Source organism: Tetrao urogallus (genome assembly GCF_951394365.1).
Source record: "Tetrao urogallus genome assembly, chromosome: 8".
Taxonomy (NCBI): domain Eukaryota; kingdom Metazoa; phylum Chordata; class Aves; order Galliformes; family Phasianidae; genus Tetrao; species Tetrao urogallus.
The window spans coordinates 36213834-36241101 of NC_136821.1; the positions used below are offsets into that span (position 1 = coordinate 36213834).

Below are 27268 nucleotides of genomic sequence, written 5' to 3' on the forward strand. Positions count from 1 at the left end.
CTTTGTGACCAGGACCTGTGGTCAGGGTTTCCCTGTGTCCTGAGTTTGGTCAGTTCTGGTGCAAAAAACAAGCCCCCTTTGTATCACTTCTGAAGTGATGCATTTGCTGAGGGAGGCGTGTGTAATTAGCAGTAGGACAAGGGAAATGGCTTTCAAATGCTAAAATAGGGGAGGCTTATGTGTTAGGAAGGAATTCTTCACTCGGAGGGCGGTGAGGCGCTGGCACTGCTGCCCAGAGCTGTGGGTGCCCCATCCCTGGAGGTGCTCAAGGCCAGGCTGGATGGAGCCCTGGGCAGCCTGAGCTCATGGGGGCAGCCAGCCTGTGGCACAGGGGGTGGAAATGGCTGGGCTTTGTGATCCCTTCCAGCCTAAGCCATGCTGTGGTGTTCTGTGATCACCCAAGACTTGTCCTCCGAACATTCGTGGGGTGGAGCGGCCTTGAGAAGCAGCACAGAGCCCTGTTGGGACATGACGGGGCAGGCTGACAGTAGCTGCAAGGAGCTGCTGAGCAGGGGGTGCACGTGGAAACCCGACCCTAAAGGCAAAAAATGCATGACATTGGGTGTAGGCTGTGCTGTGTCAGGGGAAAGCTGTTCCACAAAGCACTCGTGAAACAACATCAGCTTTGGGCAGGCATATTAGCGTGGCATTATTCCCGTGCCAGCCACCATTTTAGTGGGAAAATTCACACAAATCACACCAAAAAGCAGCGTGGGAAGCAGTGCATGGAGCTAATAGACATCTGAGCATTAGTTTCACACTTTTCCTGACTAGCAGAGCCTTGCCAAAAGGCTGTTTTAAAACAATTGCAAGCCTCATTGACCCTGTTTTGTTCCTGTTTAATTTCTTTACAAATTGGAACAGCAGGAGAACCAGGAGGACTCTGTGGGGCTGTGGAGGTGGTGAAGGGTCTGAGGGTGAGATGTGTGAGGAGTGGCTGACATCCCTTGGTTTGTTTGTTTAGCCTGGAGAAGAGGAGGCTGAGGGGAGGCCTCGTGGCTGCCTGCGGCTCCTCGCAGTGGAAGGGCAGCGCTGAGCTCTGCTCAGGTGGCAGTGGAACGGCCTGGGGCTGTTTGAGGTGGGGTGAGGAGAAGGCTGTGCCCCAGAGGGCGGTGGGCACGGAGCAGCTCCCAGGGCTCCTGGAGCTCAGGGAGCGTTGGGACACCAACCTCAGCCACAGGGGTTGGGTTTGGGAAGTGCTGCGTGGGACTGGGGGTTGCACTGGGTGACCCTTGTGGGTCCTTTCCAACTTGGATGTTCTGTGGTTCTCATGGTCAGCGTGAGGGGACATGGTGACATGGAGGACCTGGGCTGTCCCTGCATGTCTCCTCATTGTGCTGCTTGCTGCAAGCTTTCGCAACCGGCTCCAGCAGAACTGCAGCCCCAGGCTGCTGTTGCTCACAGCCCTGGCTTGGAGGCGTGCCGGCGCGTGGTGCTGGGGCCCCGCTGTGCTCCTCCAGCTCACCGTCTGCTGGCCCCGCTCGCTCATCAGCCTACTGCAGCACCTGGGGCTTCTGGCCGTGAAACCGAGCAAGGAAAGGGTCTTGAAAGCGCTTGCTGCTCTAGGGGCTATTTGCTTTCTCAGCCGGCAGAAATCTTGGAAGTGTTTTCTGGGGCAGAAGGGGTTAAGGCAGGAGCAGCGGCAGCTGGCTAGTGTGGGCCAGCAGCCCAGGGAGCTTGCACCGCTGGCTCTGCTCCTGGCCGTTCAGGGGGCTCGAGTGGGTCGCAACCCGGCTGCGCGCCCCTCGGGGGCCGTGCCTGCTGCGAGGAGGCTGGGAGAGGAGGGCTCGCGGCCGGCAGCGGGGCCACTCCTCCCAGCGCTCCGGTTTGAAGGCTAGGCGCTGGGGAGGAGAGAGCGATGCGAGCGCTGTGGGCGCCTCGCTGGGGCCGAGCTTCTGCCTCTGCCCCCGAGCCCCTCCGTTTGCGAAGCCGGGGGGCTCGCTTTCCCCTCCCCATGGCTGTGCTCCACCTGGGGCTTTGGCTGCTGCTGGCTTCCTGCTGCTTCTCCTCCTGCAACGCGCAGCTTCTCGACTGGATTTGGGGCAGCCCGAAAAACACGGGGACCCCCACGGCGCCAAGCACTGCAGAGATTTCACCCACCCTGAGCACACCTCTGAGCTCAGCAGCAGCAGGGGATGTGGCCACCACGCAGCGGCACCGGGAGCCCAGCACGGCAGCACCTACGGGACAGGAGAGCACTGAGAGCACGGATGGCCCCGAGCAGGGGGACGGGAGCACCGCGGGGATCACGGTGCCGACCAGCACTGCATGGACTGCCGCTCCCCCTCGCAGTACACCACCCACCCGCAGCCCCACCGAGACTCCACAGCCTCTGGGAATGGGGAACCCCAATACGACGGAGCTGCCCCGGCAGCAGGAGGGGACAGGGGGTTCCCCGCAGAGGCCAGCAGCCGCCCGTCCAGGTAGAGCTCCTTTCCCTTTCCCATCAGGTGACAGTGCCCACCACCCCACGGCGCAGCGACACGGAGCATCGCCCACGCCACGTGCTGCAGACCATGCTGAGACATGGGGCTGGCGACCCAGGGCCATCCCCCGGCCATCCCCCGCCGCTCCCGGTGTTGCATCACCGGGTGATGGGGGCCTGAAGCGCAGCACCGACGGCGAGGGGTCGGCACTGCTTGGTGTCAGTGGGAACCAGAGCCCTTCTGCGCCCAAACTGAGGGCAGTGAGCGGTGCGGATTCTCCTCCTGCTGGTCCTCCTGAGTTCGATTTACTAACCTCTACCCTGCGAGTTGTTGGCGCGGGGCTTGCTCCCTCCTTTCCCAGACTGCTGCCAGCGGGCGGGCGCTGCCTGCCCCTCCCGGCCCACCTGCCTTTCTGCTCCGTTCTGGGCACCAACCATGTCAGATTGCCGAATTATCTCAGCCACGGCAGCGAGGTGGAAATTCGGGCTGCTTTGCATGAGTGGGAGGGGCTGCTTGAGTCTCGGTGCCACCGCTACTTGGAGTGGTTCCTCTGCTTGCTCCTGGTCCCTGGGTGTAGTGCCTCAGTCCCTGTAACCCCCCCGCCGTGCCAGGGCTTCTGTGAGGCCGTCAGAGACCTGTGCTGGATGCACTCGGCTGGTGGGCGCCTGCCTCTGCCCTGTGACTCTCTCCCCAAGGAGGATGGAGGTTATTCTTGTGTCTTTGTTAATGTGTCCGCAGGTAATGTGGCTGGTGACCCTTGTTCATGTCTTCCTTCTGCATGTCTCATCAGCCAAAGCCTTCTAGTGCTCCAAGGGATGCTACTGCCTCGTCTCTGGCCAAAAGCCTCTCTGCCCTGCCTCAGTTTTTGGGTTTGGGCTCCTTCTGCAAAGAGGAGCCTCCTCGTCCCATCCCCAGGTTATCCCCACTGGTGTGGGATGTGGAGCTCACCATGGGGGCTTCAAGGTGACCCCAGGCAGCAGCTGGAGGGAGCCACAGGGCATCGCTTCCCCGCATGGGGCCAGGGCTGTGACCTCACATATGCACACCCACATGTCTGCTGCCCTGCCTTGGGGTTAATGATTTACCCACAGCTAATGTTTGATCCCCCTACTCAGAAAGCAGGAGAGGTGCTTGGTGCTCTACTATTGCCACAAAGTGCTTTTGAGCCCTGTGTGGCTTAGCCAGCAGCTAAGGCCTCCTCGGCGGGGCGAGGAGCCAAGGGTGGCAGCTTGGGGACAGAAACACCCCCGGGAGCAGGGGATGAAAGCCAGAATGGGAGCTCCTACTGCTGCCCTTTGCAGCTCCACTGAATGGGGCTGTGTTGTCGTGCTGGACCCTGTGCCCTCAGGTGACGTGGAGCAGACGAGTCTGGGGGACAAGGAAGGCGCAAATGCCCTTGTTGGCCCCCTGGGCTGTCAAAGCAGCTCTCTGTGGGATGCGACGGGAAGGGGGAGAGGCGGGGATGCAGAGCAGCCTTGAGCATCTCTGGAGCCCTTCCAAGGGCAGCGGGAGCCAAAGCTCGGTCACCGTGGCCCCAGGCATCCCTGTGTGATTCCGTGCCAGCGCCACCTGGAACTGCGATGGTGTCCATGGGAGAACTGTGTGGCCAGCTCTGGGGTGCTGGCAATCCTCCACTGCAATCCATGGGCTGCCCAGGAGTCTCTTTGGGACAGTTTGGGGTTGGGATGAAGCCACGGCTGGGGGATTCCCCTGCTGCCAGCTGCGCATGATCAGGAATATCGGCAAGGCGGGAGTCCTGCTGCGGGGGCGAGCGCACAATGTCGCATTGTAGTGGACGGCACTGGGATGTGAGTGCCGTGCTGCTGGCAGATTGACCGTCCCCACCCTGCAGATGGGATCTGGATGCGTCTGTGGCCATCGTGGGCTCGCTCGCGTGTTGCAAGGTGCGAGCCTGTTTTCCTTGGGAAGCTTCCTTGTATCGTCGCCCAACTCCTGCTCTGAGCCAGGGCGCAAGTGGTGTGTTTGGAGAGGAAGGGGGAACCCAGAGATGGTTGAAATACCAAGGGAAGCAGGACTGTGAATTGCATTGCTAACAAAAGCCTCTTTCAGCCTTCCCCCCCCCAGCCCCCACCTCAAGCCTCAAGGCAGAGGACAGGCTGTCTGCATGAAGAATTGCAGAGATGGCTCCTACACCCCTGCTTGCGTGGACCCCTGCCTGCATGGACCCCTGGGAGGAAGCTCTGATTTCCTCTTAGCATAAAGCTTTTATGAATTTGGCTTCCTCCAAGCCAAGATAAGCACCATCCATGCTTCCCAGTGGTGTCTCTTGAGGTCAGGGCTGCTGCACAGAGGGGCAGCTGGCGCAGCACTGCATGGCATGGCTCAGCGCAATGGAAGCTGCTTTGCCTTGTGCCTGCATGTGCTGTCATGTGTGGGGCAACTCATGGTTGGCTGCCATCCACAGAACTGAGGTTGGCAGAGAGAAATATCCCCCTGCCTCTAGAATGAGGCATTTTTGATGTCTCTCTGAAAGGACCAGCCCTGGCATCCTGGCTTGGCTGCCACAGGAGCTTGGGATGCTCTGTGTGCTCAGATGCCCCCACGCTTTGGAATAGAAACCCAGGTATTTGCCTCTTCCTACCATTCCAAAGGACATATTTCCCTCCCAGGCTGGGCTGGGCTGGGCTGATTTTATTTCTTTTTTTAAATACATATATTTGGTTTTCTTTTTTAAGATACTCTGGAGGAAAATGCCTTGCTTCAGAGCAGGGTGGGGGTTCCCAGGCTCCTGCACACACCCCAATATACCCGGCTTGCGTTCGGCAGCAGGGAGGGAGGGGGGCACTGAGTTGTTTCAGCTCCTCATAGAGGCCCTTTGTGCCATCCTCACTGGCAGCAAGGAGCCTGATCCCATGCTGCAGTCCTTGGCTGTTCTGGGAACCCCAAAATGGGAACCTGCAGCTGGGAGCGGCTGTTGGATATCTTCTTGCTCCTGGGAAATCTGGAGTTAAAAATCACCGATGCACAGCACGCTTGCTTACTCGCTCACATCAAGTTGGCACCGGCCCGAATGGTTGACATAGGAGAGGAGGAATCCAGCGCCCATTGTGTGGGCGATGAGGATGTGCGTGCTGCCAAAACAACAGGAGTTTGCATCCAGAGGGCTGGCTCACACGGCCAGATGTTCAGCTGTGCCTGGTAGGAGAGACTGTCCTGACCAGAACTCCCTGAAGTGCCTTGAGAAAATGAGCTGGGGCAGGAGACGAGCTCGAAATTGAGATCATCTGGGAAGCCGGCAGGGTGCATGTCAGTCCCAGCCGCTTTCCCAGGCGGTGCAAAGAAAGGGCTGGGATGGTTCCCAGCCATGGTGACCCTATGGGGACAGGGTGTTGCAAGGCTGGTCATGACTTTGGAGCGGGCATGGGTGTGCGAGAGCACAACACGCAGCTGTACCTGTGAGATATCTCATTTTATTGGAGCTCTGGGATGCCATGCCACTCTAAGTGGAGAGCCAGCAGCAGGGATTGGGATGCGTTTTGGGAGCTGCATCCTCGTTCTGCAGCTTGAGGAACGCTGCTGCCTCATCTGCTTGCGGCCCTGCTCCCCAGCACTCACTGCTCTGTTCCAGTGCATATCCTGGTCCTTGAGTATGGTACTGCTCCATTATGTGGATGTGCTTACTTGTACCCTAGCACCTTTTGACCAGGAGAAAGGTTGTCCATCCAGATCCAGCAGAGCAGCAGCCCACTGGAGACTTGAGACCTCTCTAGCCATGTATAAAAATTCCTCTTGTTTTCTGGAGAAGGGCCCTCCTTCCCTTTGGGAAGCTGCATCTTTCCAGGCAGTGGGGTTGGGAGCAGGGTTAGCTGCAGAGAAAAGCACTGAAATGTTCCTCTAGGGATGGTGAGTGTGGGGGTCACATCCACAAGATGAGAAAATGAAGTAGCTGTTAATTGGCGCAGGCTCAAAATAGCCTGAAAGCTCACTGCTTGGCTCCCTCGTGGCTGGATGGGTCTTTTAGGTTCAGCAGCTGCAATGTGAAGCCGAGCCCCCAGCTGCCTAATGTCCCCAGACTGTGGAGCAGCGTCACTGGGTGGCCCTGAGCAGCGTCCCCAAAGGCACAGAGCAGAGGGGCCTGCTGAAGTTGCATGTCCTTGCTGTGCTGCTTCTCACCATCCCCTCTCCCTCCTCTTTGCAGAGAACCTGAGCAGTGAGGTCAGCCTCCTGGAGCTGATTGGAGACCCGCCGCCGGAGGGGATCGTCAAAATCTACGGCCATGAGAACAGACCTGGCTATGTCTTTGGACCCAATGCCAACACAGGCCAGGTGGCCCGGTACCACCTGCCCAGCCCCTTCTACCGAGACTTTTCTCTCCTCTTTCACATCCAGCCCACCACCCCGCGGGCCGGCGTGCTCTTTGCCATCACAGACTCCACGCAGAGCATCATCTACGTGGGTGTTAAGCTCTCAGACTTGCAGATGGGCAAGCAGCAGATCATCTTCTACTACACTGAGCCGGGCTCACAGAGCTCCTACGCGGCTGCCACCTTCACCGTGCCCACCCTGCTCAACCAGTGGGCAAACTTTGCTATCAGCGTGGAGGAGGACGAAGTCATCCTCTACCTGGACTGCGAGGAGCACGAGCGGGTCCGCTTTGAGCGCTCCCCAGATGAGATGGAACTGGAAGAAGGTGCCGGGCTCTTTGTTGGTCAGGCTGGAGGGGCTGACCCAGATAAATACCAGGTAATGTATTTGTGATCCCAACCAGCGGCGTCTGAGGAGAAGAGAGGCTGTAGGGATGTGTCACCAGCCCGTTGGTTCAAAGAGATTGAACTGACCTCTGGCAGGAGAAACCAAAGGACACCCTCTGTGTGCATCACCTGGGCAAGAGGGATTGGCTTAAGGTGCCATCATTATGTTCTTGGGCATCCCCAACCCAAAGCTCTTAAGGCAGGGGGTGATGTGGTAGCGCTGTAGCATCCACCATGACCCCCATTTCGGCAAATGCTCTCTTTGAGCCTCCTCTTACTGAAAATACCCTTCTCCTTTGGTGCCTGCTAACTGGGCTGCTGAACTGTCTCTCTTAGCTGGAAAAAATGTTCAGGCTGGAGCATATCTTTGTTGGGCCTTATCTACAGGAAGACGGATGAGAGCTGGGAGGGAAGGTGATAGCTCAGTCTGTGGCTTGCGAATGGTTCATGTGTTAGATAAGATTTACTGGAAGTGTGGGGAAAATGCAGCTGACATGGAAATCCCCCACTGTGAGGTTTCACTGCTCTGTGAGGTTTCATTTGGGTTGAGTATGCTCTGCCCAACCATGGGACAGTGCTTCTACCAAGGAGCTTTGCAGAGTGCGTTTGTGAAATTAAACGTTGCCTTGGCACATGAGCAAAGCTATTAAACCATGTAGGGCAGGAGGCTGCAAAAAAACTCCCAGGAAGGTGTTAATGATTGATGTACTGTGGACCAGCGGTTGAGGAGGCTCCAGGAGATCTCAAGGGCAACCTCTTTCTTTGAACTTGCTGGGGTGGCAAGCCATGGCCACGGAGGAAATCCTCCCCAGGAGGTTTGGTGGAGATTTGGCTGGCAGATGCAGGTAAAAGCCTGGAGCAGAGCACAGATGCTTTTGCCTTTCTAGCAGGTGATGTTTGTGCCTTGGGGAGAAGGCTGTGAGCAAGCTCTTGCGGAATGGCCCCCAGTTCTCCCGCAGGGAATAAGCAGGCATCAAGGAAGGGGAGGCTGAGTCCTTGCAGCTCCCCAGGTTCTGCCCAGCAGGCTCGGCATCTGCCCGGCATCTGACTGCCTCATGACCCAGCCCATGCTATTTGCAGCCGACAGGGCTGATTAAATCCTGGCCCCCAGACAAGCAGCAGAGCCAGCCATTGGCAGGCAGCATTTACCACAGAATATCCTGCACTGGAAGGGATCCATAAGGATCAGCTCCTAAAGGTGTGCTGGATATTGGTGGTACAGGGCTGAGCATCCCCCAGGAGATGGGCTGAGAAGCTCAGAGCCCATGTGGGTGGCATTTCCCTGGGGGGGGTGGTTGTAGTTCCATATATTTTTATGTACAGATAGACAGCTAACAGCCAACCTGGCCGCACTGCAGCTGCCTCTGATTCTTGTTTTCTCAAACCCCTCATGTTTCCTGAGCGCGCTGTGCTTTCAAGCAAGCTGAAATGTTGTTTTAGGTGTCCTGCCCAGTGACAAGGCATCTTTCCTCTTCCAGCTTTCCTCCCTGCTGGGATCAGAGCATGGCCATGTCCTGTCCTGGCAGCAAGGAGCTGGGCTTTGCCGGGTGGTGCAGTGCCCTCCTAGCAGGTAGCTCTGCTGTGAGGCTCTTCCTGAGGTGGCCTACTTAGGAAAGAATTTGTGGAGGTTTGTTGTATAAATAAGCATTCTGAATGCGCACAGCGCTTGCAAAACCCAAATAAATGGTAAGGAAGTGGGGATTAGGCTAAGAAATACAAAATGGGAGCTTTCCAGCAGCAGGCTGGAGAGCTGGCAGGTGTCCCTTGCTGGGAAGTGGTGAAGAAGAGAGGCCAGTTGGGATGGGGAATGCTCTGGCAAGAGGGAAATGAAGAGCACATCCTGAAGACTTGCTGTAAAAGCCTTGCTGTCTGGCTGCCCAAAGCCCTTCTGCAGCCTCTTGGTGAACAGAGCAGGCAGATGGCTTTTTTTGCTATGGCTCGGCATCCGGCGGCGCAGGGCTGGTGTGATCCACCTCTGTTTTGGGGATATGGTGGCAGGGCAGGAAGGACCCGGTGCGCCTCCGTCCCCAATGGCACGATGTCTTGCAGGGTGTGATTGCTGACCTGAGGCTGCGAGGGGATCCGCGGGCGGCCGAGTACCATTGCGAGGAGGAGGATGACACCGAGGTGAGCACAGAGCAGATGCAGCCTGGGGAGGGGCTCCTCCTCAGCTCCTGGGCTGAGCCACTCTGTCTCTCCCCCGGCTGAGTGCAGGCATCTGGAGATTTTGGCAGCGGGGCAGAGGACAGGCACCGTCCCTCGGGGAAGGATAAGGTGAGTTGGCATTGCGCTCGGTGGCGATACACAGACTGGGGGAACTCAAAGTCAGTGTCCCCTTGTCGCTGGCACAGGGCATCCCAGGGCTGCTGGATGCTGTCCCTGTCACCTCCCCGCCTGTGGTGGAGGGCGGTGGGACAAGGAGCAGTGTGGGATCCCCCCAGCAGGCAGAAAGGACCAGAGTGGAGGAGAGGCTGCAGGTCTCCACAGGAGGTAACGGCAGCTGTCCCCTTCCCATTGTGCCACCACACAGTGGTGCTGGTCCCTGACACAACTGGGTCCGTCTGCCATCCCTGCAGGCACTGGCCCCAAAGGTGAAAAAGGGGAGAAAGGTGAACGTGGCCTGAAGGGGGACTCGGGGACCAGTGGCATCTTGGGCCCAGGCACTGCCAAGGGCGAGAAGGTGAGCAAGGGACTGTTGGGGCTGCCTCTCCCACCAGTCTGCAGCAGTGTATCCACGTTTGACGCTCATCTGTCTCCATTTCTGTTCCACAGGGGGAGAAAGGTGAATTGGGCATCAAGGTGAGCGCTGCTGGAGAACTGGGCAGGGATGTAGGGCCAAGCTGTGTCCATGTTGGCCACAAACCCTGGAGTGCAAAGAAGTCACCATGCCACTGAGCATGGTCGGACGCTTTTCTGTCTCCTCCCCAGGGCAGCGCTGGTTTTGGCTACCCTGGCTCCAAGGGCCAGAAAGGTGAGCCTGGAGAGCCTGGCCCCCCTGGCCCTCTCTCACGGCATACTGATGGCGTGTCGCTGGAGCAAGTCACTGGCCCCCCCGGCCCCACTGGCCCCCCAGGGAAGGACGGGGCCCCTGGCAGGGACGGCGAACCTGTGAGTCAAGCCCCTCTCTCTTGTGCTACCCCTTTCTTCCCTGTGCTCCACTCATCCCTCTCCTTTGCCATCCCCAGGGTGATCCCGGCGAGGACGGCAAACCTGTAAGTGGGAAGGGTTGCGGGATACCGCACAGGACAGCTGCTCTGTGCCCCACCACCCACTGATGCCTATTCCTCTGCTCCCCTTTACAGGGTGAGATGGGGCCCCAAGGGTTTCCGGGGACACCAGGAGAGTCTGGGCAGAAGGGAGAGAAGGTGAGTAAGCGTGCTGGTGGCCGTGCTGGTGGCCATACCAATGACTGTGGCCACAGTGGAGCAGGCAACCTGCCTGTGCTTGTGAACCATGATCTCCTCTCCATCCCACAGGGTGACCCTGGTGTGGGGCCAAGGGGCCCTCCGGGGCCACCGGGTCCCCCCGGACCTCCAGGACCCTCCTCCAAGCAGGACGGGCTGGTAGGTACCCCTGGAACCTGGGAGGCTGTAGAACATTGCATGGAGACACCGTGGGACAGCATCTTGTGCCGTCAGGCACCTCAGCCCTGATATTTTGTCTGTGCTTCTTCCCTAGACATTCATTGACATGGAAGGCTCTGGGTTCGGTGGTGACCTGGAGACCCTGCGGGTGAGTGCAAGACTCCTCTGCAAGGAGTAAAAGATGCACGTGACCATTGTCCCCTTCTTCTTTTGCAGGGCCCACGAGGGCCACCTGGTCCCCCAGGTCCCCCAGGTGTGCCTGGCTTGCCGGGGGAGCCAGGAAGGTTTGGGATGAACAGCACAGACCTGCCAGGACCACCAGGGCTTCCAGGCAGAGATGGAACCCCTGGGCCCCCAGGGCCAGAGGTAGGGGCTGAGTGACCAAGGGGACCATTCCAGGGCTGTCCCATGGTGGTGGCAGCTCTGTGCCCACTGGAGCCATGTGCACTGAAGGCACCTCCTGGGCATCTTGCAGGGTCCTCTGGGTCCTCCTGGAAAAGATGGGATGCCTGGACCGCCAGGGCCCAAAGGAGAGCGGGTGAGCATCCCTTGTTCCATGCACCCAGAATGGCTCTGCTCTCTCCTGATATTTGATCCCCTGGAGCATCTCAGCTCCATGAGCCCCCAGGTCACTCCTCTAAACAACTTCTTCCTCCTCCTCTCCAGGGTGATGTGGGCGACCTTGGTCTCCCCGGAGCACCAGGACCAAAGGTAAGGTTCTCTAGGGTGCTGCACTGGGGATAAATCTTCTGCCACATGGAGAGGGGACTGCTGGAACTCTTGGTTCCCTGGCTCAGGGGTGCATGGGGCTGCTACTCACACAATGGTGTGGGTCCCATCCAAGCTCCAGGCTTGGATGTCCCCAAGCCTGGAGCGCAAAGGGAGGGGTGAACTACCCACAAGTGAAATGGTTGTCTGCCTTCTAACGTGAGAATACCCTTTAAAGGAGCCAGTGGGCACACATACCTGTTTGGAAACACACTGTCTTCTTGCACATCTTTCTTCTCTCTGTCTCCACTCCTCCTCTAACCAGAGCAAACCACCTCCTCTCCCCTCCTGCCTGCTCCGGCTTCTTTCTTTCCCTGCCTCTGGGAGAGGCAAGAGGTAACAGCATGCAGGTGGCATGCCTGGAACCGCATGCTTGTCCTTTCCCTCCCTATGGGGTGAGCCTGCCCCTTGCCCACAACAGCCCCAGAGCTGAGCTGGGGGTAGGAGCTTTGAGCTGGGGGCCAGAGCTTTGTGAATGGATATTCCCAGGTGTTATGAGCGCTGAGAGCATAGGTGGGGTGGGAGATAGAGGCTGCAGCACTTAGATACCCATAACAAAATGTGGGATGCATGCGAGTGTCCCCCTTTGATGCGAAGTTTACCCCCGTGAAAAAGGAAAAAAAAGTATTTATGATTGTAGAAGAGCCTCTGGTGGCCACCATGCACATTGCACGGTGACCTGGGCACTGTGCTGTGTAGGGACGGCTCTGCACATCCCATCCACTCCTTTGTTCTTATCCCTTTGCAGGGCAGCAAGGGAGAAGCAGGACCAGCAGGTCCCCCAGGAGAGACTGGCTTGGCTGGCCTCCCTGGGCCAGTTGGACCCCGAGGGCAGCCAGGGCCCCCAGGGCCCCCAGGTCCACCAGGGCCGGGGTACGAGGCTGGATTTGTAAGTGCTTTCATGGGGATGGTGGCAGTGCTTGCAGGGTGAGGGGGGCAGGCACGGCTCAGCCCCTTCTCCTGTCGCAGGGTGACATGGAGGGCTCTGGGCTGCCACTCGCCACCGGCTCCCCTGGACCACGTGGCCCCAGTGGACCACAGGTAGCTTCTGTTGCACTCCATCCCTCCCTCATCTGGTTTGTACCGTGTGGCCGCTGTGTGCTCATGTCCCCTCGTCCTCGTGGCTTCCACAGGGTGTGCCAGGACTACCGGGGATCAAGGGCGAGGTGGGCAGCCTCGGGCAGCCTGGCCCTCCAGGCCCAAAGGTAGGAGTGGGATGCTGGGAGGGACGGGGTGGGTGAGACGTGTCTCACACCAATGCTGTGCCTGTGCCTCACATTGTCCTGATGCTCTTACAGGGGGATGCTGGTGTGCCTGGCGTAGATGGCCGCCCTGGCCTGGAGGGCTTCCCTGGACCGCAGGTAGGAGCCACAGCCCCATCCCTGCCCCAAACCCTGCTCCTTGCTCCAGACACAGATGCTGCTTTCGTCCCAGTCCCCATCAGTTCGTGGATACCTCCATGCTTCCAGCGTCACCCCAAGCACTTTATAGGACCAGGGCCTTCCCTATACTCACCCATGCTTCCATTCCCTCGCAGGGTCCGAAAGGCAACCGTGGCAGCCCTGGTGAGAAGGTGGGTGTGGGCTGGGCAATGCTGGGACGTGAGTGGGGCCCCTTGGTGGCAGCTGGTTCTGACAACTTGTGTCCTGCAGGGTGAGCGAGGCCAAGATGGCGTGGGGCTGCCAGGCCCCCCTGGCCCACCGGGTCCCCCCGGACAGGTCATCTACATCTCAAGTGAGGATGTAAGTAATGGCTTCTGGCTCCATCGGGTTGGTGCCCAAGTCCTGTGCTATTCCCATGCTGGGGGGAGATGAAGCTGGGGGAAAAAGGGCCTGTCCTGCCCTTGTTACACGGAAAGAACAGGGGATGTCTGCTGTAGCTCTGTGTGCTGCAGGCTGGCCTCCAGAGCAAAGATTCCACTAAAAAAAAACGTTTTGACTGTTTTTCCAGAGGCCTTTGGCAGCTCTGCCGGGCCCAGAGGTAAGTGCCTCTCCACAGCCATACCTCCCCTATCCGTACCTCGGCAGTGCTCGTGGACAGCCACCTCTTTGCTCACTGTGTGCTCCTCCTGCAGGGCAGACCAGGACATGCTGGTTTCCCGGTGAGTGTCTGGGTGCCAGCAGTGGGGCAGCCCCTGGGTACCAGCTGGTAGCTGATGTGGGCTCTGCTCCTCTGCATAGGGCCCAGTGGGACCGAAGGGGGATCCAGGATCACCAGGCATCCAAGGTGCACCAGGGATGAAGGTAGCAGCTTCTGATCATTCTTCTGGCTGGTGCCAGCCCTACGACACTGGGTGTGTGCTCCATTTGTATGCCTCTTGCAGGGAGAGAAGGGAGAGCCTGGCGTCATCATCAGCCCGGATGGGACCATTGTTGCTGCCAACATGAAAGGACAGAAGGTGAGTGTACCGTGCTGGAGCATGGTGCTGCTTGTGATGCTGCCGTCCTGATGCTGATGACATTTCCCTGTCTGACATTTCCACAGGGGGAGCCTGGGCTGCAAGGACCGATGGGCCCATCTGTAAGTCAGCATCGCTACCCTCCTTGTGCCCGTGGAGGGATGGGGCTTCTCTGGTGCACTGAACATTCCTGTCCTCTCTCTTCTCCCTCCAGGGCCCCCATGGGCGAGCAGGGATGAAGGGAGAAATCGGCTTTCCAGGCAGACCTGTAAGACCCATTCTTGGTTTGTTTTCTATCCCTGCCTCTGCCTCTGGGCCACTGCCTCCTCCTTGGTGCTCCCACAGCATGCCCTCCTGACCCCAAACCATTGTGTCCGCACGGGATGGTGGAAATGGAAGCAGTGCTGGGGAGGGAACGCAATGGCAGGAACACCAGCTCTGTCCTTTGTACCATGACATGGGGACAGGAGTGAAGCTGATGTTGTGCTTCTCCTCAGGGACGTCCTGGCATGAATGGGCTGAAGGGCGAGAAGGGCGACCCAGTGGACATCGGTGGTATGCTGAGCTTGCGGGTGAGTGCAGCTACATGGAAGGGAGGACAGGGGACCGAAGGGTCCTGCATCCCTTTGGCACAGGGCCCAGTCCTCTATGGGAACCTGTCCAGGACCCTGATGCATCTTCTCTCTTCCTCCAGGGTCCTCCTGGCCCTCCAGGTCCCCCTGGCCCTCCCGGGCCACCTGGCAGTGTGGTCTATGACAGTAACAATGTGAGTAGTGCTGCGGTCCTCTCGGTGCTTGGTGGGGTTGGAGAGGGCACCCCAGTGCTATCTGACAGAGCTGGCATGTGGGCTGGCACCAGCAGCTGCTGTCTGTGTCCCTGCAGGGCTTCAGCGATGCCAGCCGTCCCGCCTTCCCAGGTAAGGGGAGTTTTGCACCCCAGCAGCTCCTGGCAGCCTGGGGGATCCCAGCCAAGGGTGCCTCTGTTGGAGTGGTGGCCGTGGGGCTGCACCTCTGAGATGGTATCACCCATGTGCTCCCCACAGGTTTCCACCAGTTTCCAGGTCAAAAGGGAGAGAAAGGAGATGTGGGTGCCCCAGGGCCCCCAGGTGAGTGGCACATCCCCATGGACAGAGGTGAGTGGTGGCTGCTCTGTGTTCACAATCTCTCTCCCTCCCCCCAGGCCAGTTCCCCTACGACCTGAGCCGGTTCAGTGCCAGCCTGCGGGTAAGTTCTGCGTCATGGGGATGTCCTCAGTACGTGGCCTGGCGCCTTCTGGGGCTGTAGGGTGCACCCAACTGCTTGTCCTAAGGGCACGCTGTACCACAGGGTGACAAGGGAGAGGCGGGTCCCAAAGGAGAGAAGGGCGAGCCAGGTGGTTCCACACTCTATGGCCCCAGTGTCACTGGGCCACCAGGGCCCCAGGGCTACCCAGGTCCACCGGTGAGTACTGCACACCCTGCCATGAATACCCCACACCCTGATGGTGAGTACCCCATCGTACGAGGGGCAGCAAGGCTCTGGGTGCTGGGGCTGTGCCTTTGTTTCAGGGATGCTCTTTCACCCTATCCAGGGTCCCAAAGGGGACAGCATTGTTGGGCCACCGGGGCCTCCTGGACCACAGGGACCCCCTGGCATTGGCTACGAAGGGCGGCAAGGCCCCCCAGGCCCTCCCGGTCCCCCTGGGCCGCCCTCTTTCCCAGGTCCCCACAGACAAGGTGAGTTCCTGCCCTGTGTCTCTGCCTGCTCTCTGACACAGGACATCAAGCCATCTCACTCTCCTTCCACCCAGCGATCAGCATCCCCGGTCCCCCTGGACCACCAGGCCCCCCTGGGCCACCAGGCACCAGCGGGACATCTCTGGGGGTGAGTTGGGGCTGGGATGGGTTGAAGGTATCACCATGTCCCCACACCGAGGCTGAGCCTTGTCTCTGTATGCCTGCAGCTGCGTGCCATGCCCACATACCAGGCGATGCTGAGTGCTGCACACGAGCTGCCTGAGGGAGGACTCATCTTCCTGACTGACCGGCAGGAGCTCTACGTGCGCCTGCGTGGGGGCTTCCGCAGAGTGCTGGTGAGTGGGGACAGGTGGCTCTAGGCTGCTCCAGCTGGGGTTTGACATCATTCTGGAGATGCTCTTGGGGAGGGAAGAGCAGCTCTGCTCTCACACACTGTGTCCTTGCAGCTGGAGGAGCACACCCTGGTCCCCAGCTCGGCACTGGTGAGTCCTGTCCCTGTCACCTGCATGCCCCCTGCACAGATTTGGGCAGCCCTGAGCGTTCTCTCCCTTTTGCTTCAGGACAATGAGGTATACGACAAGCTGCCCAGCATTCACTACGGAGGGGCCCAGCAACCCGTGCATCCCCTGCGCAACCACAACCCCCCGCCCACTGCCCGGCCCTGGCGTGGGGATGAGGTGGTGGCCAACCAGCACCGCCTGCCCCAGCCACCCCTGCTGCAGCAGCACGAGCTCCTCAACAGCTATTACATCCACCGCTGGCCGGATCCAGCCCCCGTGGCTGCCCACGTGCACCAGGACTTCCAGCCTGCTGTGAGTGCCGCCGGTCCCTGCCCTGGGTAGGGAGATGGTGTGGGGTATGACGTGTCCCTAGCATTGCTCATCTCCTCTGCAGCTGCACCTGGTGGCCCTGAACACCCCGCTGAGCGGCGGCATGCGTGGCATTCGTGGCGCTGACTTCCAGTGCTTCCAGCAAGCCCGGCAGGTCGGGCTGGCCGGCACCTTCCGTGCCTTCCTCTCCTCCCGCCTGCAGGACCTGTACAGCATCGTGCGCAGGGCCGACCGCACCTCTGTGCCCATCGTCAACCTCCGGGTACGGCCCCAGCCCCTTCACTGTGGCGTGTCCCTCCGTGTGGCACCCAGAGCTGCCATCAGACAGCTTGGCAGGAATGGTGACTGCAGACCATCCCCTGCTTGGGGCTGCTGGGAGCCACAGATCTGAGTTTTGGAGCTGCAAACTCTTGGGTTGGGCTGATCCCCATTTCTGCCCCCAGGACGAGGTTCTTTTCAGTAACTGGGAGGCCCTCTTCACTGGCAGCGAGGCACCGCTGAGGGCTGGAGCCCGCATCCTCTCCTTTGATGGCCGGGACATCCTGCAGGACTCGGCATGGTGAGTGCAGGGCCGCTGTGCCTGCCAGGGTGCAGGATGTGCCTGTTGCAGGCAGAGAGGGGACGGGGTTGGAGTGGACACACCAGGTACCTCGCACTGCGTCCTGTGCTGACCACCCCTGAGCATTGGGTATTGCATGCTGCATCCTGCCCCAGCCATCCCTGCAGGGAGGGTGGCTGGGGACTGGGTCCCGTCACAGCAGCCTCACATTGCTGTGTCTTTCAGGCCACAGAAGAGCATCTGGCATGGTTCGGATGCCAAGGGCCGTCGCCTGCCCGAGAGCTACTGTGAGGCATGGCGGACGGACAAGCGTGATACCAGCGGGCAGGCTTCCTCGCTGAGCTCAGGCAAGCTCCTGGAGCAGTCAGCCAGCAGCTGTCAGCATGCCTTTGTCGTCCTCTGCATTGAGAACAGCTTCATGACTGCCGCCAAAAAATGACCCTGCTCTCTGAGCACTGCACACCTCCTTGGGGAGGTTCTGCTCCCCACCACGCTCCTGCCTTCACCCCACTGGGTTTCTTCTCCCCCAGACCTAAAGCCAAAGAGTATCGCCATTGCCACTGCTCTGGCCTGGAGGGGGCTCACCCCTATCCCTGAGGATCTGGGCAGCTGTGGGCTGGCTGCCTTCTTCCTCCTGTACCTCTGGTTCCACTTCTTTTCTAACCCCTTGTGTTTAACCACTTCAGCCATACCCTTGTGTCAGCCACCCGCTCCTCCTCCCTGCTCAAATACTCACCAGGGGAGGCTGGGTGGGGAAGGATGCTCCGCAGAGAGGTTTTGGAGATGCTGTGCAGTCACCTACTGGAAAGCCCTGCTCTGTCCTGGCCAGGAGCTCAAGGCCAGCCCCAAATCCACATTGCAAGGGCTGCGGCATCTCCAGCCCACCGAAGGAGGACCCCAGCTGTCCCCTCCTAGGTGAGGGACCGTCCCGTGGCAGTGGTGGGGTTCCCCAGTGCCCTGCTCCTCTGCAGTCTCCGTCCTCCCCAGGTAAGACCCATCCCACCCAGCCCTGCACCTCCTCTCCATCACCCATCCCTCGCTGGGCACAAGGTGAGCCCCGGGTTCTGGTCCCCATATCCGCCCCAAAGGCCCCGCTCCATTTCTGCCTACCCCGGTATTAGGGTCAGGCTTCCAGCCCTCTGTGTGTTCCCTGCCCCAGGTGCTTTCAGCACAACTCAGTGGGGACCTCTGAGGGCGGTGGGGCAGCCCCACAGCTGGGGCAGGAGTGGGGTGGCCCGGCATACCCTTGGCATGTGTTTACGTGCGTTTGCGTGTGTGTGCATGTTGACCACATGTGGTTCCTAGGCCAGACACCGCCAGCACCTGCTGGGCCACCGCTATTGTGCCCCAGGGGCCACGGCGGAGCAAAGACATTTGCATTGGTGTGGGCATATCCAAGGTGCTAAAAAAAAAAGAAGAAAAGGAAAAAAAAAGATAAATCTGTAACTAGCTTTTTATTATTTTATGGAAATTATTACCATAAAAGCTGTGCGAGTCACACGGCCTCTATTTCTTACAGTCTACTGTATTTTGTGTAATTAATGCAATTTAAAGCCTGTGGATCTTTATATTTTTTGTCTGTTGTGTCCCATAAACCATTTTCTAAAGGCACTGAATAAAGAAACGTTATCCTCTTGTAGCCTGGCTCCGCACAGCTCTGCAGGACAACGGGGGTACCCCTTGTGTGGTACCCTTTGGTGCTGCAACGGGCATCCTGCCTCTGCTGGGTATGTTTGGGCCCCAAGTAGGGGGTGGAAGGTGACCCTGGGGGCTGGGTGCTAGCTGTGTACTGCCAGCATCTTGCTGGTCACAGGGTGGCTGGGGCAGAAAGCTCAGCACTGACAGAAAGATGGGAGGTGGGAGCATATGCTGGCGGTGACACTCGTTGGTTGAGCCAAAGTTGACTGAGCCGTGCCAAAGGAGCCAGTCCATCCTGCCATCCTGTCTCACTGGGTGCTGGCACTCAGGCTTGCACGGTAGCTGCCTCTGGGCTCTTCTCCTGCAGTTGGCCCTCAGTGGGGATCAGCTCTGGTGGCTGCGCACGGCGGCTGTGCCGGACGACCATCACCACGGCCATCAACAGGTAGACCAGTGCCAGCAGTGAAAAGTAGCCAAAGTAGACGTAGAACTGCAAGAGAGTGGTTCTGCAGCCAGCCCTGTGCCACTACGGGAACCCGTCCTCCTTGGTGCTCCCCAGCCCCGTCCTACCTGGGGGTACACAGAGAGGCCCAAGCCCCTCTTGTCAGCCACAATGATGGTGATGACGGTCTTCAGCACGGTGCCAAAGAATGTGTTGACCCCGAAGACGAGGGCGCAGAGCTCTTTGGATAAGGAGGTAGCTATCTGGAAGCTGAGAGATGAGGAGGGGTTGAGCACCAGCCCCGCCAGCACCCCACACAAACACCCCAAAGCCCTCCCAACGAGGGCTGGGAGTACCACACACATGGCGATGGGAACCAGAAACTGGTAGGAGCCACGGAAGAGGACATAGGCTGTGTAGCAGACCCAGATGTTTCCAGTGGTGTTCATGAGTAGCAGCAGCCCCGCCTGTATGGCTGTCACCACCCCAATCACCAGCGCCGACCACAGCGCCCAGCGGATCTTCAAGTAGCCGGCTGCGAAGGAGGCGATGGCTCCTGTGCAAGGGGACACAGGGAACGCCGTCAACACTTCACCATCGCACCATGCTGCTCCACCATGTGCTCAAAGCCTGGCGCCATCCCACCCCACACAAAGCATCATGAAGACCCCATCCCCAAGGCACGCAACGGGATGAGGATGCCCCACTCACGTACCCAGCAGCGTGGAGGCGGCGTCCACCCCACCGTTGTACACCCGCCGGTTTTCCCTGGCCGGGTAGATGTCGTTCCAAAGGATCTGCACGTAGTACAGCACCAGGTAGTAGCCGGCTGAGTTGAAGATCCACCAGAAGGACCAGAGCTGGAGCCGGGACTGCTTGGCCAACGTGCACACCTCCCGCAGCATGCGGCACAGCGCGGCTTGGCGCCAGCCCCCCATCTTTCCCTTCCCGCCGTCTGCCTTGTCCCCACTGTCCATCTTGTCCCCACCGGCCATCTTATCCAGCTCAGTGGGTGCAGCACCATTGCAGGCCGCCTCGGCCCTGTTGAAGAAGAGGCTGCGCTTGGGCCGCTCCAGGAAGAGGGTGAGGAGCAGGCCGAAGGTGACGAAGCCCAACGAGACGTAGTTGAGGGTGAGGAAGGAAATGCTGCCGAGCGTGATGCAGAGCTGCCCCAGCACCGAGCTGGTGAAGACGCCCAGGAGGACAGAGGAGCGGGAGTAGCTGGCCATGCGCTGGTAGCGGGACGGGGCGACGAGGGAGAAGATGTAGGAGGAGTAGGCGATGCGTGCGGCCATGGTGACACCGTAGAAAAACTCCATCAGCTGCATGGCCAAAACGGAGGTGCCCAGCACCAGCAGAAGCCAGATGGAGATGTGGCTCAGGCTCTGCAGCACCAGCACCGGCTTGTAGCGCAGGTAGTCGGTCAGCAGGAAGATGGGCACCAGCACCGCCATGTAGGAGTACGTCAGCACCGGCATGATCTCGTTAGTCACCTGCCATGTGTGGGGGAAGGCCGAGTGCTGTGTGACCGGCCTGGGGAGGAATTCGGCCCTGCGTGCTCAGCCCAGCTGAGCCCTGACCCCCTCCTGCGCTGGGAACGCGGCGTTCCCATGGAGGCTGGGAGCGGGGTCAGCAGTGCTTAGCAGGGGAGATCCTGCCTAACCCTCTCACTACCGGCAGCCCCAGCCACGCACCCCCACCTCCCCCATCCCCAGTAGCACAAAGCAAGCTCAGCCTTCCATCCCACCAAGAACCCCCCGCACCCCGACAGCAGCTTCCAGGCCTACGGGGGATAGCAGCTACCCAACCCCCTGCTCCCTGGTGCTGGCACCCGTGCTGGGAGGTGCACAGCTCAAGCCCTGGTGCCAGTGGCTGAAAGGAACGCGCCGAGGCGGGGATACACACATCTCACCTCCACCCTCGTGAAGTTCTTGTCGGGTCCCAGCAAGTAGGGCGTGATGAAGCTCTCCCCAGGCCGGATCTGCGTCATGAAACCATAGAAGCACAGGTAGAAGACCTGCAGCTTCCAGCGCTGCTCCGGCGCCGTCTCCACGGGCGGCTTCTTGCCCTCGTCCCGTTGGGGCATGGCGGCAGTGCTGCGCTGGGACAGGGGCTCACGCCTGGGCACCGTCATCTACGCGGGTGCCGCTGTGCCGGGCTGCTGTGCTTTGGCTGCCGGCGCTCCCCAGCGCATCGCTGCTGCAGCTTCTGGGGGAGAGAGCGGAGTTTGGCACGGCATCAAACTCCTCCAGAACAGCAACACAAATAAACCACTAACGTTTCTCCCCAGGAGATGTTCTTGCAACAATGTGAGCCCACGGAGATCAAAAAGAGCTTTACTTTGCCAAAGGGGGCCCTCCGATTCAGGCGGTGTTTTCAAAGCATGCCTCAAGATCCTACGGATGCACTGTGGTGGGGCTGTCCATCCCCCCACCCACCGCACTGCCGCCTGTTTTAAAGGCAGGGGAGTTTTGCCCCCTGCCCAAAGCAATGTTGCCCTTTGGGTGCATTTTCACAGTGGCTAGGCCGTGGGATTTTAGAGGACCCAAAGATAATGGCATCACCTAAAGCTGTGCCAGAGTGTTACGCTCAAGCAGCAACAGTCAGGGAGAGGAGAGAAGTGCACTGAACTGCCACGAGATTCACGGTCTGCTGGAGGATTAATGTCCAAATCCCTGAACTTGGCACCGTGACTGATTAGCAGTCACGGGATGGAATGGGGAAGGCACAGACCCCCGATGACTACACAGGCTTTCAGAAAGCACTTCCAGGAGCTGCTTTTCTGCCTATGCTGTCATGTATTAGGGCTCGCCCTGTTTACTATCTTTATTCACGGTCTGGACAAGGAGATTGAGCACATCGTTGGTAAGTTTGTAGATGACATCAAGTTGTTGGGAAGAGTCAATCTACGTATGAGTAGGAAGGCCCTACAGAGGGATCTGGACAGGCTGGACCACTGGGCCAATGGAATGAGCTTCAACAAGACCGAGTGTCAGGTCCTGCACTGCAGTCACAGCAATCCCATGCATCGCTACAGGAGTAGGGTCTGGAGCACAAGTCCTATGGGGAGCAGCTGAGGGAACTGGGATTGTTCAGTTAGGGGAGAACTCATCACTCTCTACAGCTGCCTGAAAGGAGATTGTGGTGAGGTGGGGGCTGGCCTCTTCTCACAGGTAACAGCGATAGAGCAAGAGGGAATGGCCTTAAGCTGGGCCAGGACAGCAGGAAATCTTTCTTTAGAAGGTGTTGTGAGGCATTGGAACAGGCTGCCCAGGGGGTCACCATCCCTGCATGCGTTCAAGAAACACAGAGATGTGGCACCGAGGAACATGGTGGAATGGGGTTGGTGGTTGGACTAGATGATCTTAGTGGTCTTCTCCTATTTTAATGATTCTACGACTGCAAACCCCATGCAGAAATCCCTTTGCTCCATTTCACGCAACCCCACAGCTGCCAATGTCCACATTCACAAAGTTCCCTATCCCTGCCTGCATCTGTCTTCCCAGACATCAGGCTCTTGGATGCCGTTCCCCTTCCAGTTGGCATTTCAAAGCCATACGAGGGAGGCCACGTGCAAAACAGAGAAAGAAAAGGGGTCTGCAGCTCTGCGGAGGAATGAAGCTCCCTCCCTTCCTCACTCTCGCAGCGAACGCCCCATGCCCCGCTGTCCTCCCAGCACTCCTCCCTACCCGGCAGCGCTCGCCAAGCTCCACGTGTGCGCAGGAATCCGTGCCACCGGGACCAAGGTCTACAAATCCCGTGACCCGCTCAGCGCACGGCTCCGCCGCGCCGTTCCTAAGCCCTATCCCCAAATAACCGCAAGTTCACGGCCAGCGCCGGCCCGCGCGGATTCTTCCCCACGGAGGGGTCCTGCCATCGGGCTGTCAAACGGCAGCCCTATGGAAAGCCTTACGGGATGCAAAGGGCTTTTTCGTGCGGGGCTCCGGGCGAGACGCAGGCACGCGTGAGGAGGGCAGCACGGCGGCTGTGACCTTGAGGAAGGGCCGAAGGCGGCCAAACGGCGACACAGCGACCCGTAGAGCCCGGCCCGCCTGCGGGGATGCCCGTCCCACGACGGGGACAAGCGCTTCGGGGGCTGCGGTGGGAAGGGGCCCAGCCGGCAGGGAGGGGTGGGATGCACGACCGACTGGAGAAACCTCCCCACAAACTGCCCCCCCCTCTCCCAAAATACACCTGAAGGGCATCTCTCAGCCCCCCATCTCCGGAGCCGAGGGACGGGTGCGCCTCCAGCGCCAGGTCTGAGATGCACGTGGGAGAGGAGTGAAGTGCGCGGTGCCCGGATCCCCGCACGCCGCATCCCTCGCATCCTCGGTACCGCGGCTCCCTGCATCCCAGTGCCCCCCTGGTTCCCGGCCGTACCTGCGCGGGGGCGGGCATAGGGACGCGGGCGGCCCCGCTGCCGCCGAAGCGGGATGAAGACGAAGAGGAGTAGAACGAAAGTGGGGGGGGAAGGGGGGAAGGAGGGAAGAGCCGGGGTAACCCGGGAAATGTAGTCTCATCCCATGCGCGCGGGGGTAAGGAGACTACAGCCCCCACAGTGCTGCGGGCGGAAGGAAGAGGAGGAGACAGAGCAGGAGGAGGAGGAGGAGGAGGAGGAGGAGGAGGAAGGGCGCGCTGCCCGGAAGGGCCAGCCCCAGCCGGGTCTCTTCGTCGGTTTGCAGCCCTTTAGATCTGTGTCTGCGGATCCTCCCGGCGTCCGTGCGTCGCGCACCTCTCCGGGCTCCTCGGGGCCTGTCCGCAAGTGCCGGTGGTTCCTCGCTCTGTGCCACCGAGCCGCAGCAGCGCCGTGTTCCGTTGCGTCCCCGCTGCTGTCCCCCCCCCCTCCCCCCCCCACTGCACTCCAGGGGCGATGGGAGCACTTTCGACGTCCCTGCGGGGATATCCATCACTCCATAAATAGCGCAGAAAGCCACAAACGGGCATCAACTCCGAATGCTCCGCCCCATCCATCCCCTTGCCCGCAGCGTGGGCCGGGCTGCGCGTGTCCACCTCCGCCCCCGGCAGTCACTGTGCCAGAAGCGATGCGACCCGACAGCCCTCGGCTGCTCCGATGAAATATTCATAGCCCCGCGCCCGCCTGGCGGAGGTCCCAACACGGGGCTTTCTGCTCCATAACGCCTCACTGCGCGCAGCCCCGGCGGGCAGAACTCTTGTTTCCCCCGCTGCAGGGGAGTCCCGTCGATCGCCACAAGTCCGCATTTATTTTGTTTCTGTATTTTTCCTCCTTATCTCAGACAAACAATCGGAGCCCGAAGGTGATGTTCGGGTGCGGGACACAGAGGTTGGATGCAGCCTGGGTGCGCACAGGATTCGCCGGGGGATTCTCGTTTTGCCCCCGTTCCATTCAAAGAGAGGCCCGGCGGGCTCGTTGCTTATTTATAGGGGTCAGGACCCTCCAATATGTCCTACAGCATCTCGGTGCGGACTGGGGGCGCTGCCGGGTGCTGCCTGCACCCGCTGGGAACCCCGAAGCACCTCCCGGCCCCACGCCCCAGCAGCTGCGTCTCGGTGCCACCGCGCTGCCACCGCCCGCCCCAAAGGTCCTTCCCGCTTAGGACGGCGCACCCCTAATCGCACCGCCTGGCTGTGGCAGGGGTCCCCAAAAACCAAGGGCTGTCACCCCGCGGTGTTGCCGGTGGCGGTCCCCAGGTGCTGAGGGCGGCAACGGGAGGATGAGGGTGAGGATGAGGACGGGGTGGGCTCAGCTCGGCGGGGTGGGCAGGGCCTGCGGGGCCGGGCAGGACGCACAGCTCCGGCTGCCGCCGCCTCGGAGCCAGCCCCGCCGCGCCCTGCCGCCTCCCCCTCCGCCCCCGGCCTCCCCTCCCCGCTCTGCCCCTCTCCTTCCTCCCCGACCCCCTGCCCCTGCCCCGTCCTTCCGCGCCTTTGCAGAGCCCTTCCGTCCGTCCGCCCATCAGACGCAGGTAGGATTTTTCTTTCCCGAGACTTTATTCTCTTTGGGAGGGTCCGGGCGCGTTTCCCCCGGCGAGGCAGGGAGGGAGGGAGAGGCAGCCCCCAGAGTTGTTCACGCCCTGCTGTGCCTCTCCCGGGGCTGTGCCACCTCCTGCACTGCTAGGAATTTGGTGTCCCTGGTCCCATCCCGGCATGGGATCCCATCCCTGCTTGGATGGTGACAGAGAGACCAGAAGCGCTGCCCCCGCGTCCCCATCCCCAAGCTGCACGGGTGGGAGCAGCTCAGGCCCTGAGATGAGCGATGGCGGGCATGTGGCATGGGTGGGTGAGCCTTGGGCACTGCCTTCGGGGTGTGAGCCCCTGCAGGGTCCTGCATGCGCCATGTGCCGCATCGCTGGTGGTGCCTGAGCCCTTTATCTCTGGCCCTCCTAGCACCCACCAAGCAAACTCATGGCTGCACCCACAGCCAGGTGAATGTCCCCCCATCCTCAGTGACCGCAGGCGAGGGAGGCCCTGGTACTTTGGAGCCCGTGTCTCCAAGCATTCAGGCATCCTGCTTCCTACCATGGCTGCAGCACTGCGGAGCATCCCCACCCTAGCACGGTTGCTGCATGGCCCCCCGGGAATGGCGCAGAGCGCTGTGTTGCGGTGCATCCCCTCTGGCCCTGGGTTGGGCAGGGGTCTCCTATGGCGTGGGCAGCAGCACCCCATGCAGAGCTGTGCCTGGCTGTAGCCCTAGGGATGGGAGGTGAGGAACGCTCCCAGAATCTCATCCACGCTTTCTAGGATTGTTTCCATTGCAGCCTTTGGGCGGATGCGATGGGAAAATCCATTTCCAAACTGCTTTTATATTGTGAAGGTGCAGCTCTGATGCATGATACAGAGCTGTCCCTAGCAGGTGCCAAAACGGGTGCCAAAACCTGTGCCACTGGAGTGGGTTGGAAGACGCTCGGCTTTCAGGGCTGTGTCAGGGGCCTCCAGCCCAGATCTGTCTGGTGACTGTGCATGGGTACCCCAGCTTCTGTCTCTGGGCTGTGCAAAGGATGTGGGAGAGCACGGGCACATTTTGGAGCTGAAGCGTGCTCCCACCAGCACAGTAGCTGTGCCCTCAGTGCTGCAGCACCACTGTATGTGTGGATTCCCATGCTGGCCCTGCAGGGAGCTACGGGTGGGGAACAGCAGAGCTTTCTCCCCCCTTCCATCCCTTCACAGAGATCCCCACAGCCATCTATGTGGCCACAAACGGATGCTCTCATCCCTCTTTCATCACGGAAAACTGCTCCTTTAAGGAGCCAGGTGTGTGTGTCACCTCCCGAGGGCGGCAGTGTCCTTACCCCGGTCCCCACCACACCAAGGCGACATGGCCAGGATGCGGGCAGCCCCGGTGGCCAGTCAAGCTGGCGGTGACAGCATCCTGGAGTTGTCACCTCCCTGGAAGAGGTTAAGCCCAGAGCCTGGCTCTGGTGTCTTGCTGATGGCTGTTTTGTGTCTGGCTGCGGTAAAAGCTTTTATGCCTTGGCTGGGATTCAGGGGCAGAGGCTGGAGGATGACTCACCCTCCCCAGCCTCCAAGGGGCAAACCTGTGGTGCTGACTTCCGCCAGCGCAAGGTGGCGGCTTCCTGAAAACATACACGCCTGCTGCATTTCGAGGCGCAGCGCCCAACCCTCCTGCAGATGGGAGGGATCCATCCCTCGGGAATGACGGCGGGGGATCCGTGCGGGGATCTGGAGGCGAAGATCTAGACTCTCTACGCATCCGTCCGCAGGACACCAGCTGCTCCCGGCTGTGCCGCGGATCTCCCCGTGCCACCAGGTGTGCCACCGCACCGTGCCGTGCTGGGGCCCGGCACCGGGAGGAAGCGGGGAGCACAGGGGAGGCCGACGGGAGCTGCTCCGTGCCCGTCCTGGTGACGCTGGTGATGTCTTAACAGGAAGCGGATTGATTGATGGCTAAGTCCCTGTCGCTGCACCGCTGGGCTTGAGCCCGGACGGCTTTAAGGTGTTGCAGAGTCAAGCCAGCCCGTTGTGCTCCCAGAATGCTCAAGGTGAGAGCTCTGAGAAGTGGCAGAAGAATTAACCCGATGAAGAATGAACGTGAAAAAAAAATTTCTGGAAGAATTTGTAGAAGGATTTGGAATAATACCGGTGGGGGCAAGGAGCACAAAGGGCTGGCTCTGCTGGAGAAGAAAACAGACTGAGATTTCAGAAAGGGGGGAAGGACCGAAGCCCTACCCTGTCCCTAATT

At 60.0% G+C, this 27268-nt stretch overlaps 2 protein-coding genes across 2 annotated transcripts; one reads left to right on the plus strand and one right to left on the minus strand.

The window, feature by feature from the left end:
• Positions 1 to 1858: 1858 nt before the first annotated feature.
• On the plus strand, positions 1859 to 17451 carry COL18A1 (collagen type XVIII alpha 1 chain; the record flags this gene model as incomplete). The annotated part of the gene is made up of 41 exons (XM_079539256.1): positions 1859 to 2423; positions 6586 to 7130; positions 9188 to 9265; positions 9353 to 9412; positions 9490 to 9628; positions 9715 to 9818; positions 9911 to 9937; positions 10067 to 10246; positions 10324 to 10350; positions 10441 to 10503; positions 10615 to 10701; positions 10817 to 10870; positions 10939 to 11088; positions 11198 to 11260; positions 11389 to 11433; positions 12239 to 12379; positions 12460 to 12531; positions 12624 to 12695; positions 12789 to 12851; positions 13028 to 13063; positions 13143 to 13232; positions 13441 to 13470; positions 13565 to 13591; positions 13671 to 13733; positions 13814 to 13888; positions 13975 to 14010; positions 14103 to 14156; positions 14386 to 14460; positions 14583 to 14654; positions 14771 to 14804; positions 14931 to 14993; positions 15068 to 15111; positions 15214 to 15327; positions 15458 to 15602; positions 15677 to 15750; positions 15830 to 15958; positions 16070 to 16105; positions 16184 to 16435; positions 16518 to 16715; positions 16897 to 17012; positions 17238 to 17451. 41 exons carry the CDS (start codon positions 1859 to 1861, stop codon positions 17449 to 17451), a joined length of 4512 nt encoding a protein of 1503 aa, XP_079395382.1.
• A 1524-nt stretch (positions 17452 to 18975) lies between these two features.
• Positions 18976 to 21226, minus strand: SLC19A1 (solute carrier family 19 member 1; the record flags this gene model as incomplete). Its single annotated transcript, XM_079538838.1, has 5 exons — positions 18976 to 19140; positions 19221 to 19362; positions 19456 to 19648; positions 19808 to 20585; positions 21005 to 21226. The coding sequence occupies 5 exons, from the start codon at positions 21224 to 21226 to the stop codon at positions 18976 to 18978; spliced, it is 1500 nt and encodes a 499-aa protein (XP_079394964.1).
• Between the last annotated feature and the right edge of the window lie 6042 nt (positions 21227 to 27268).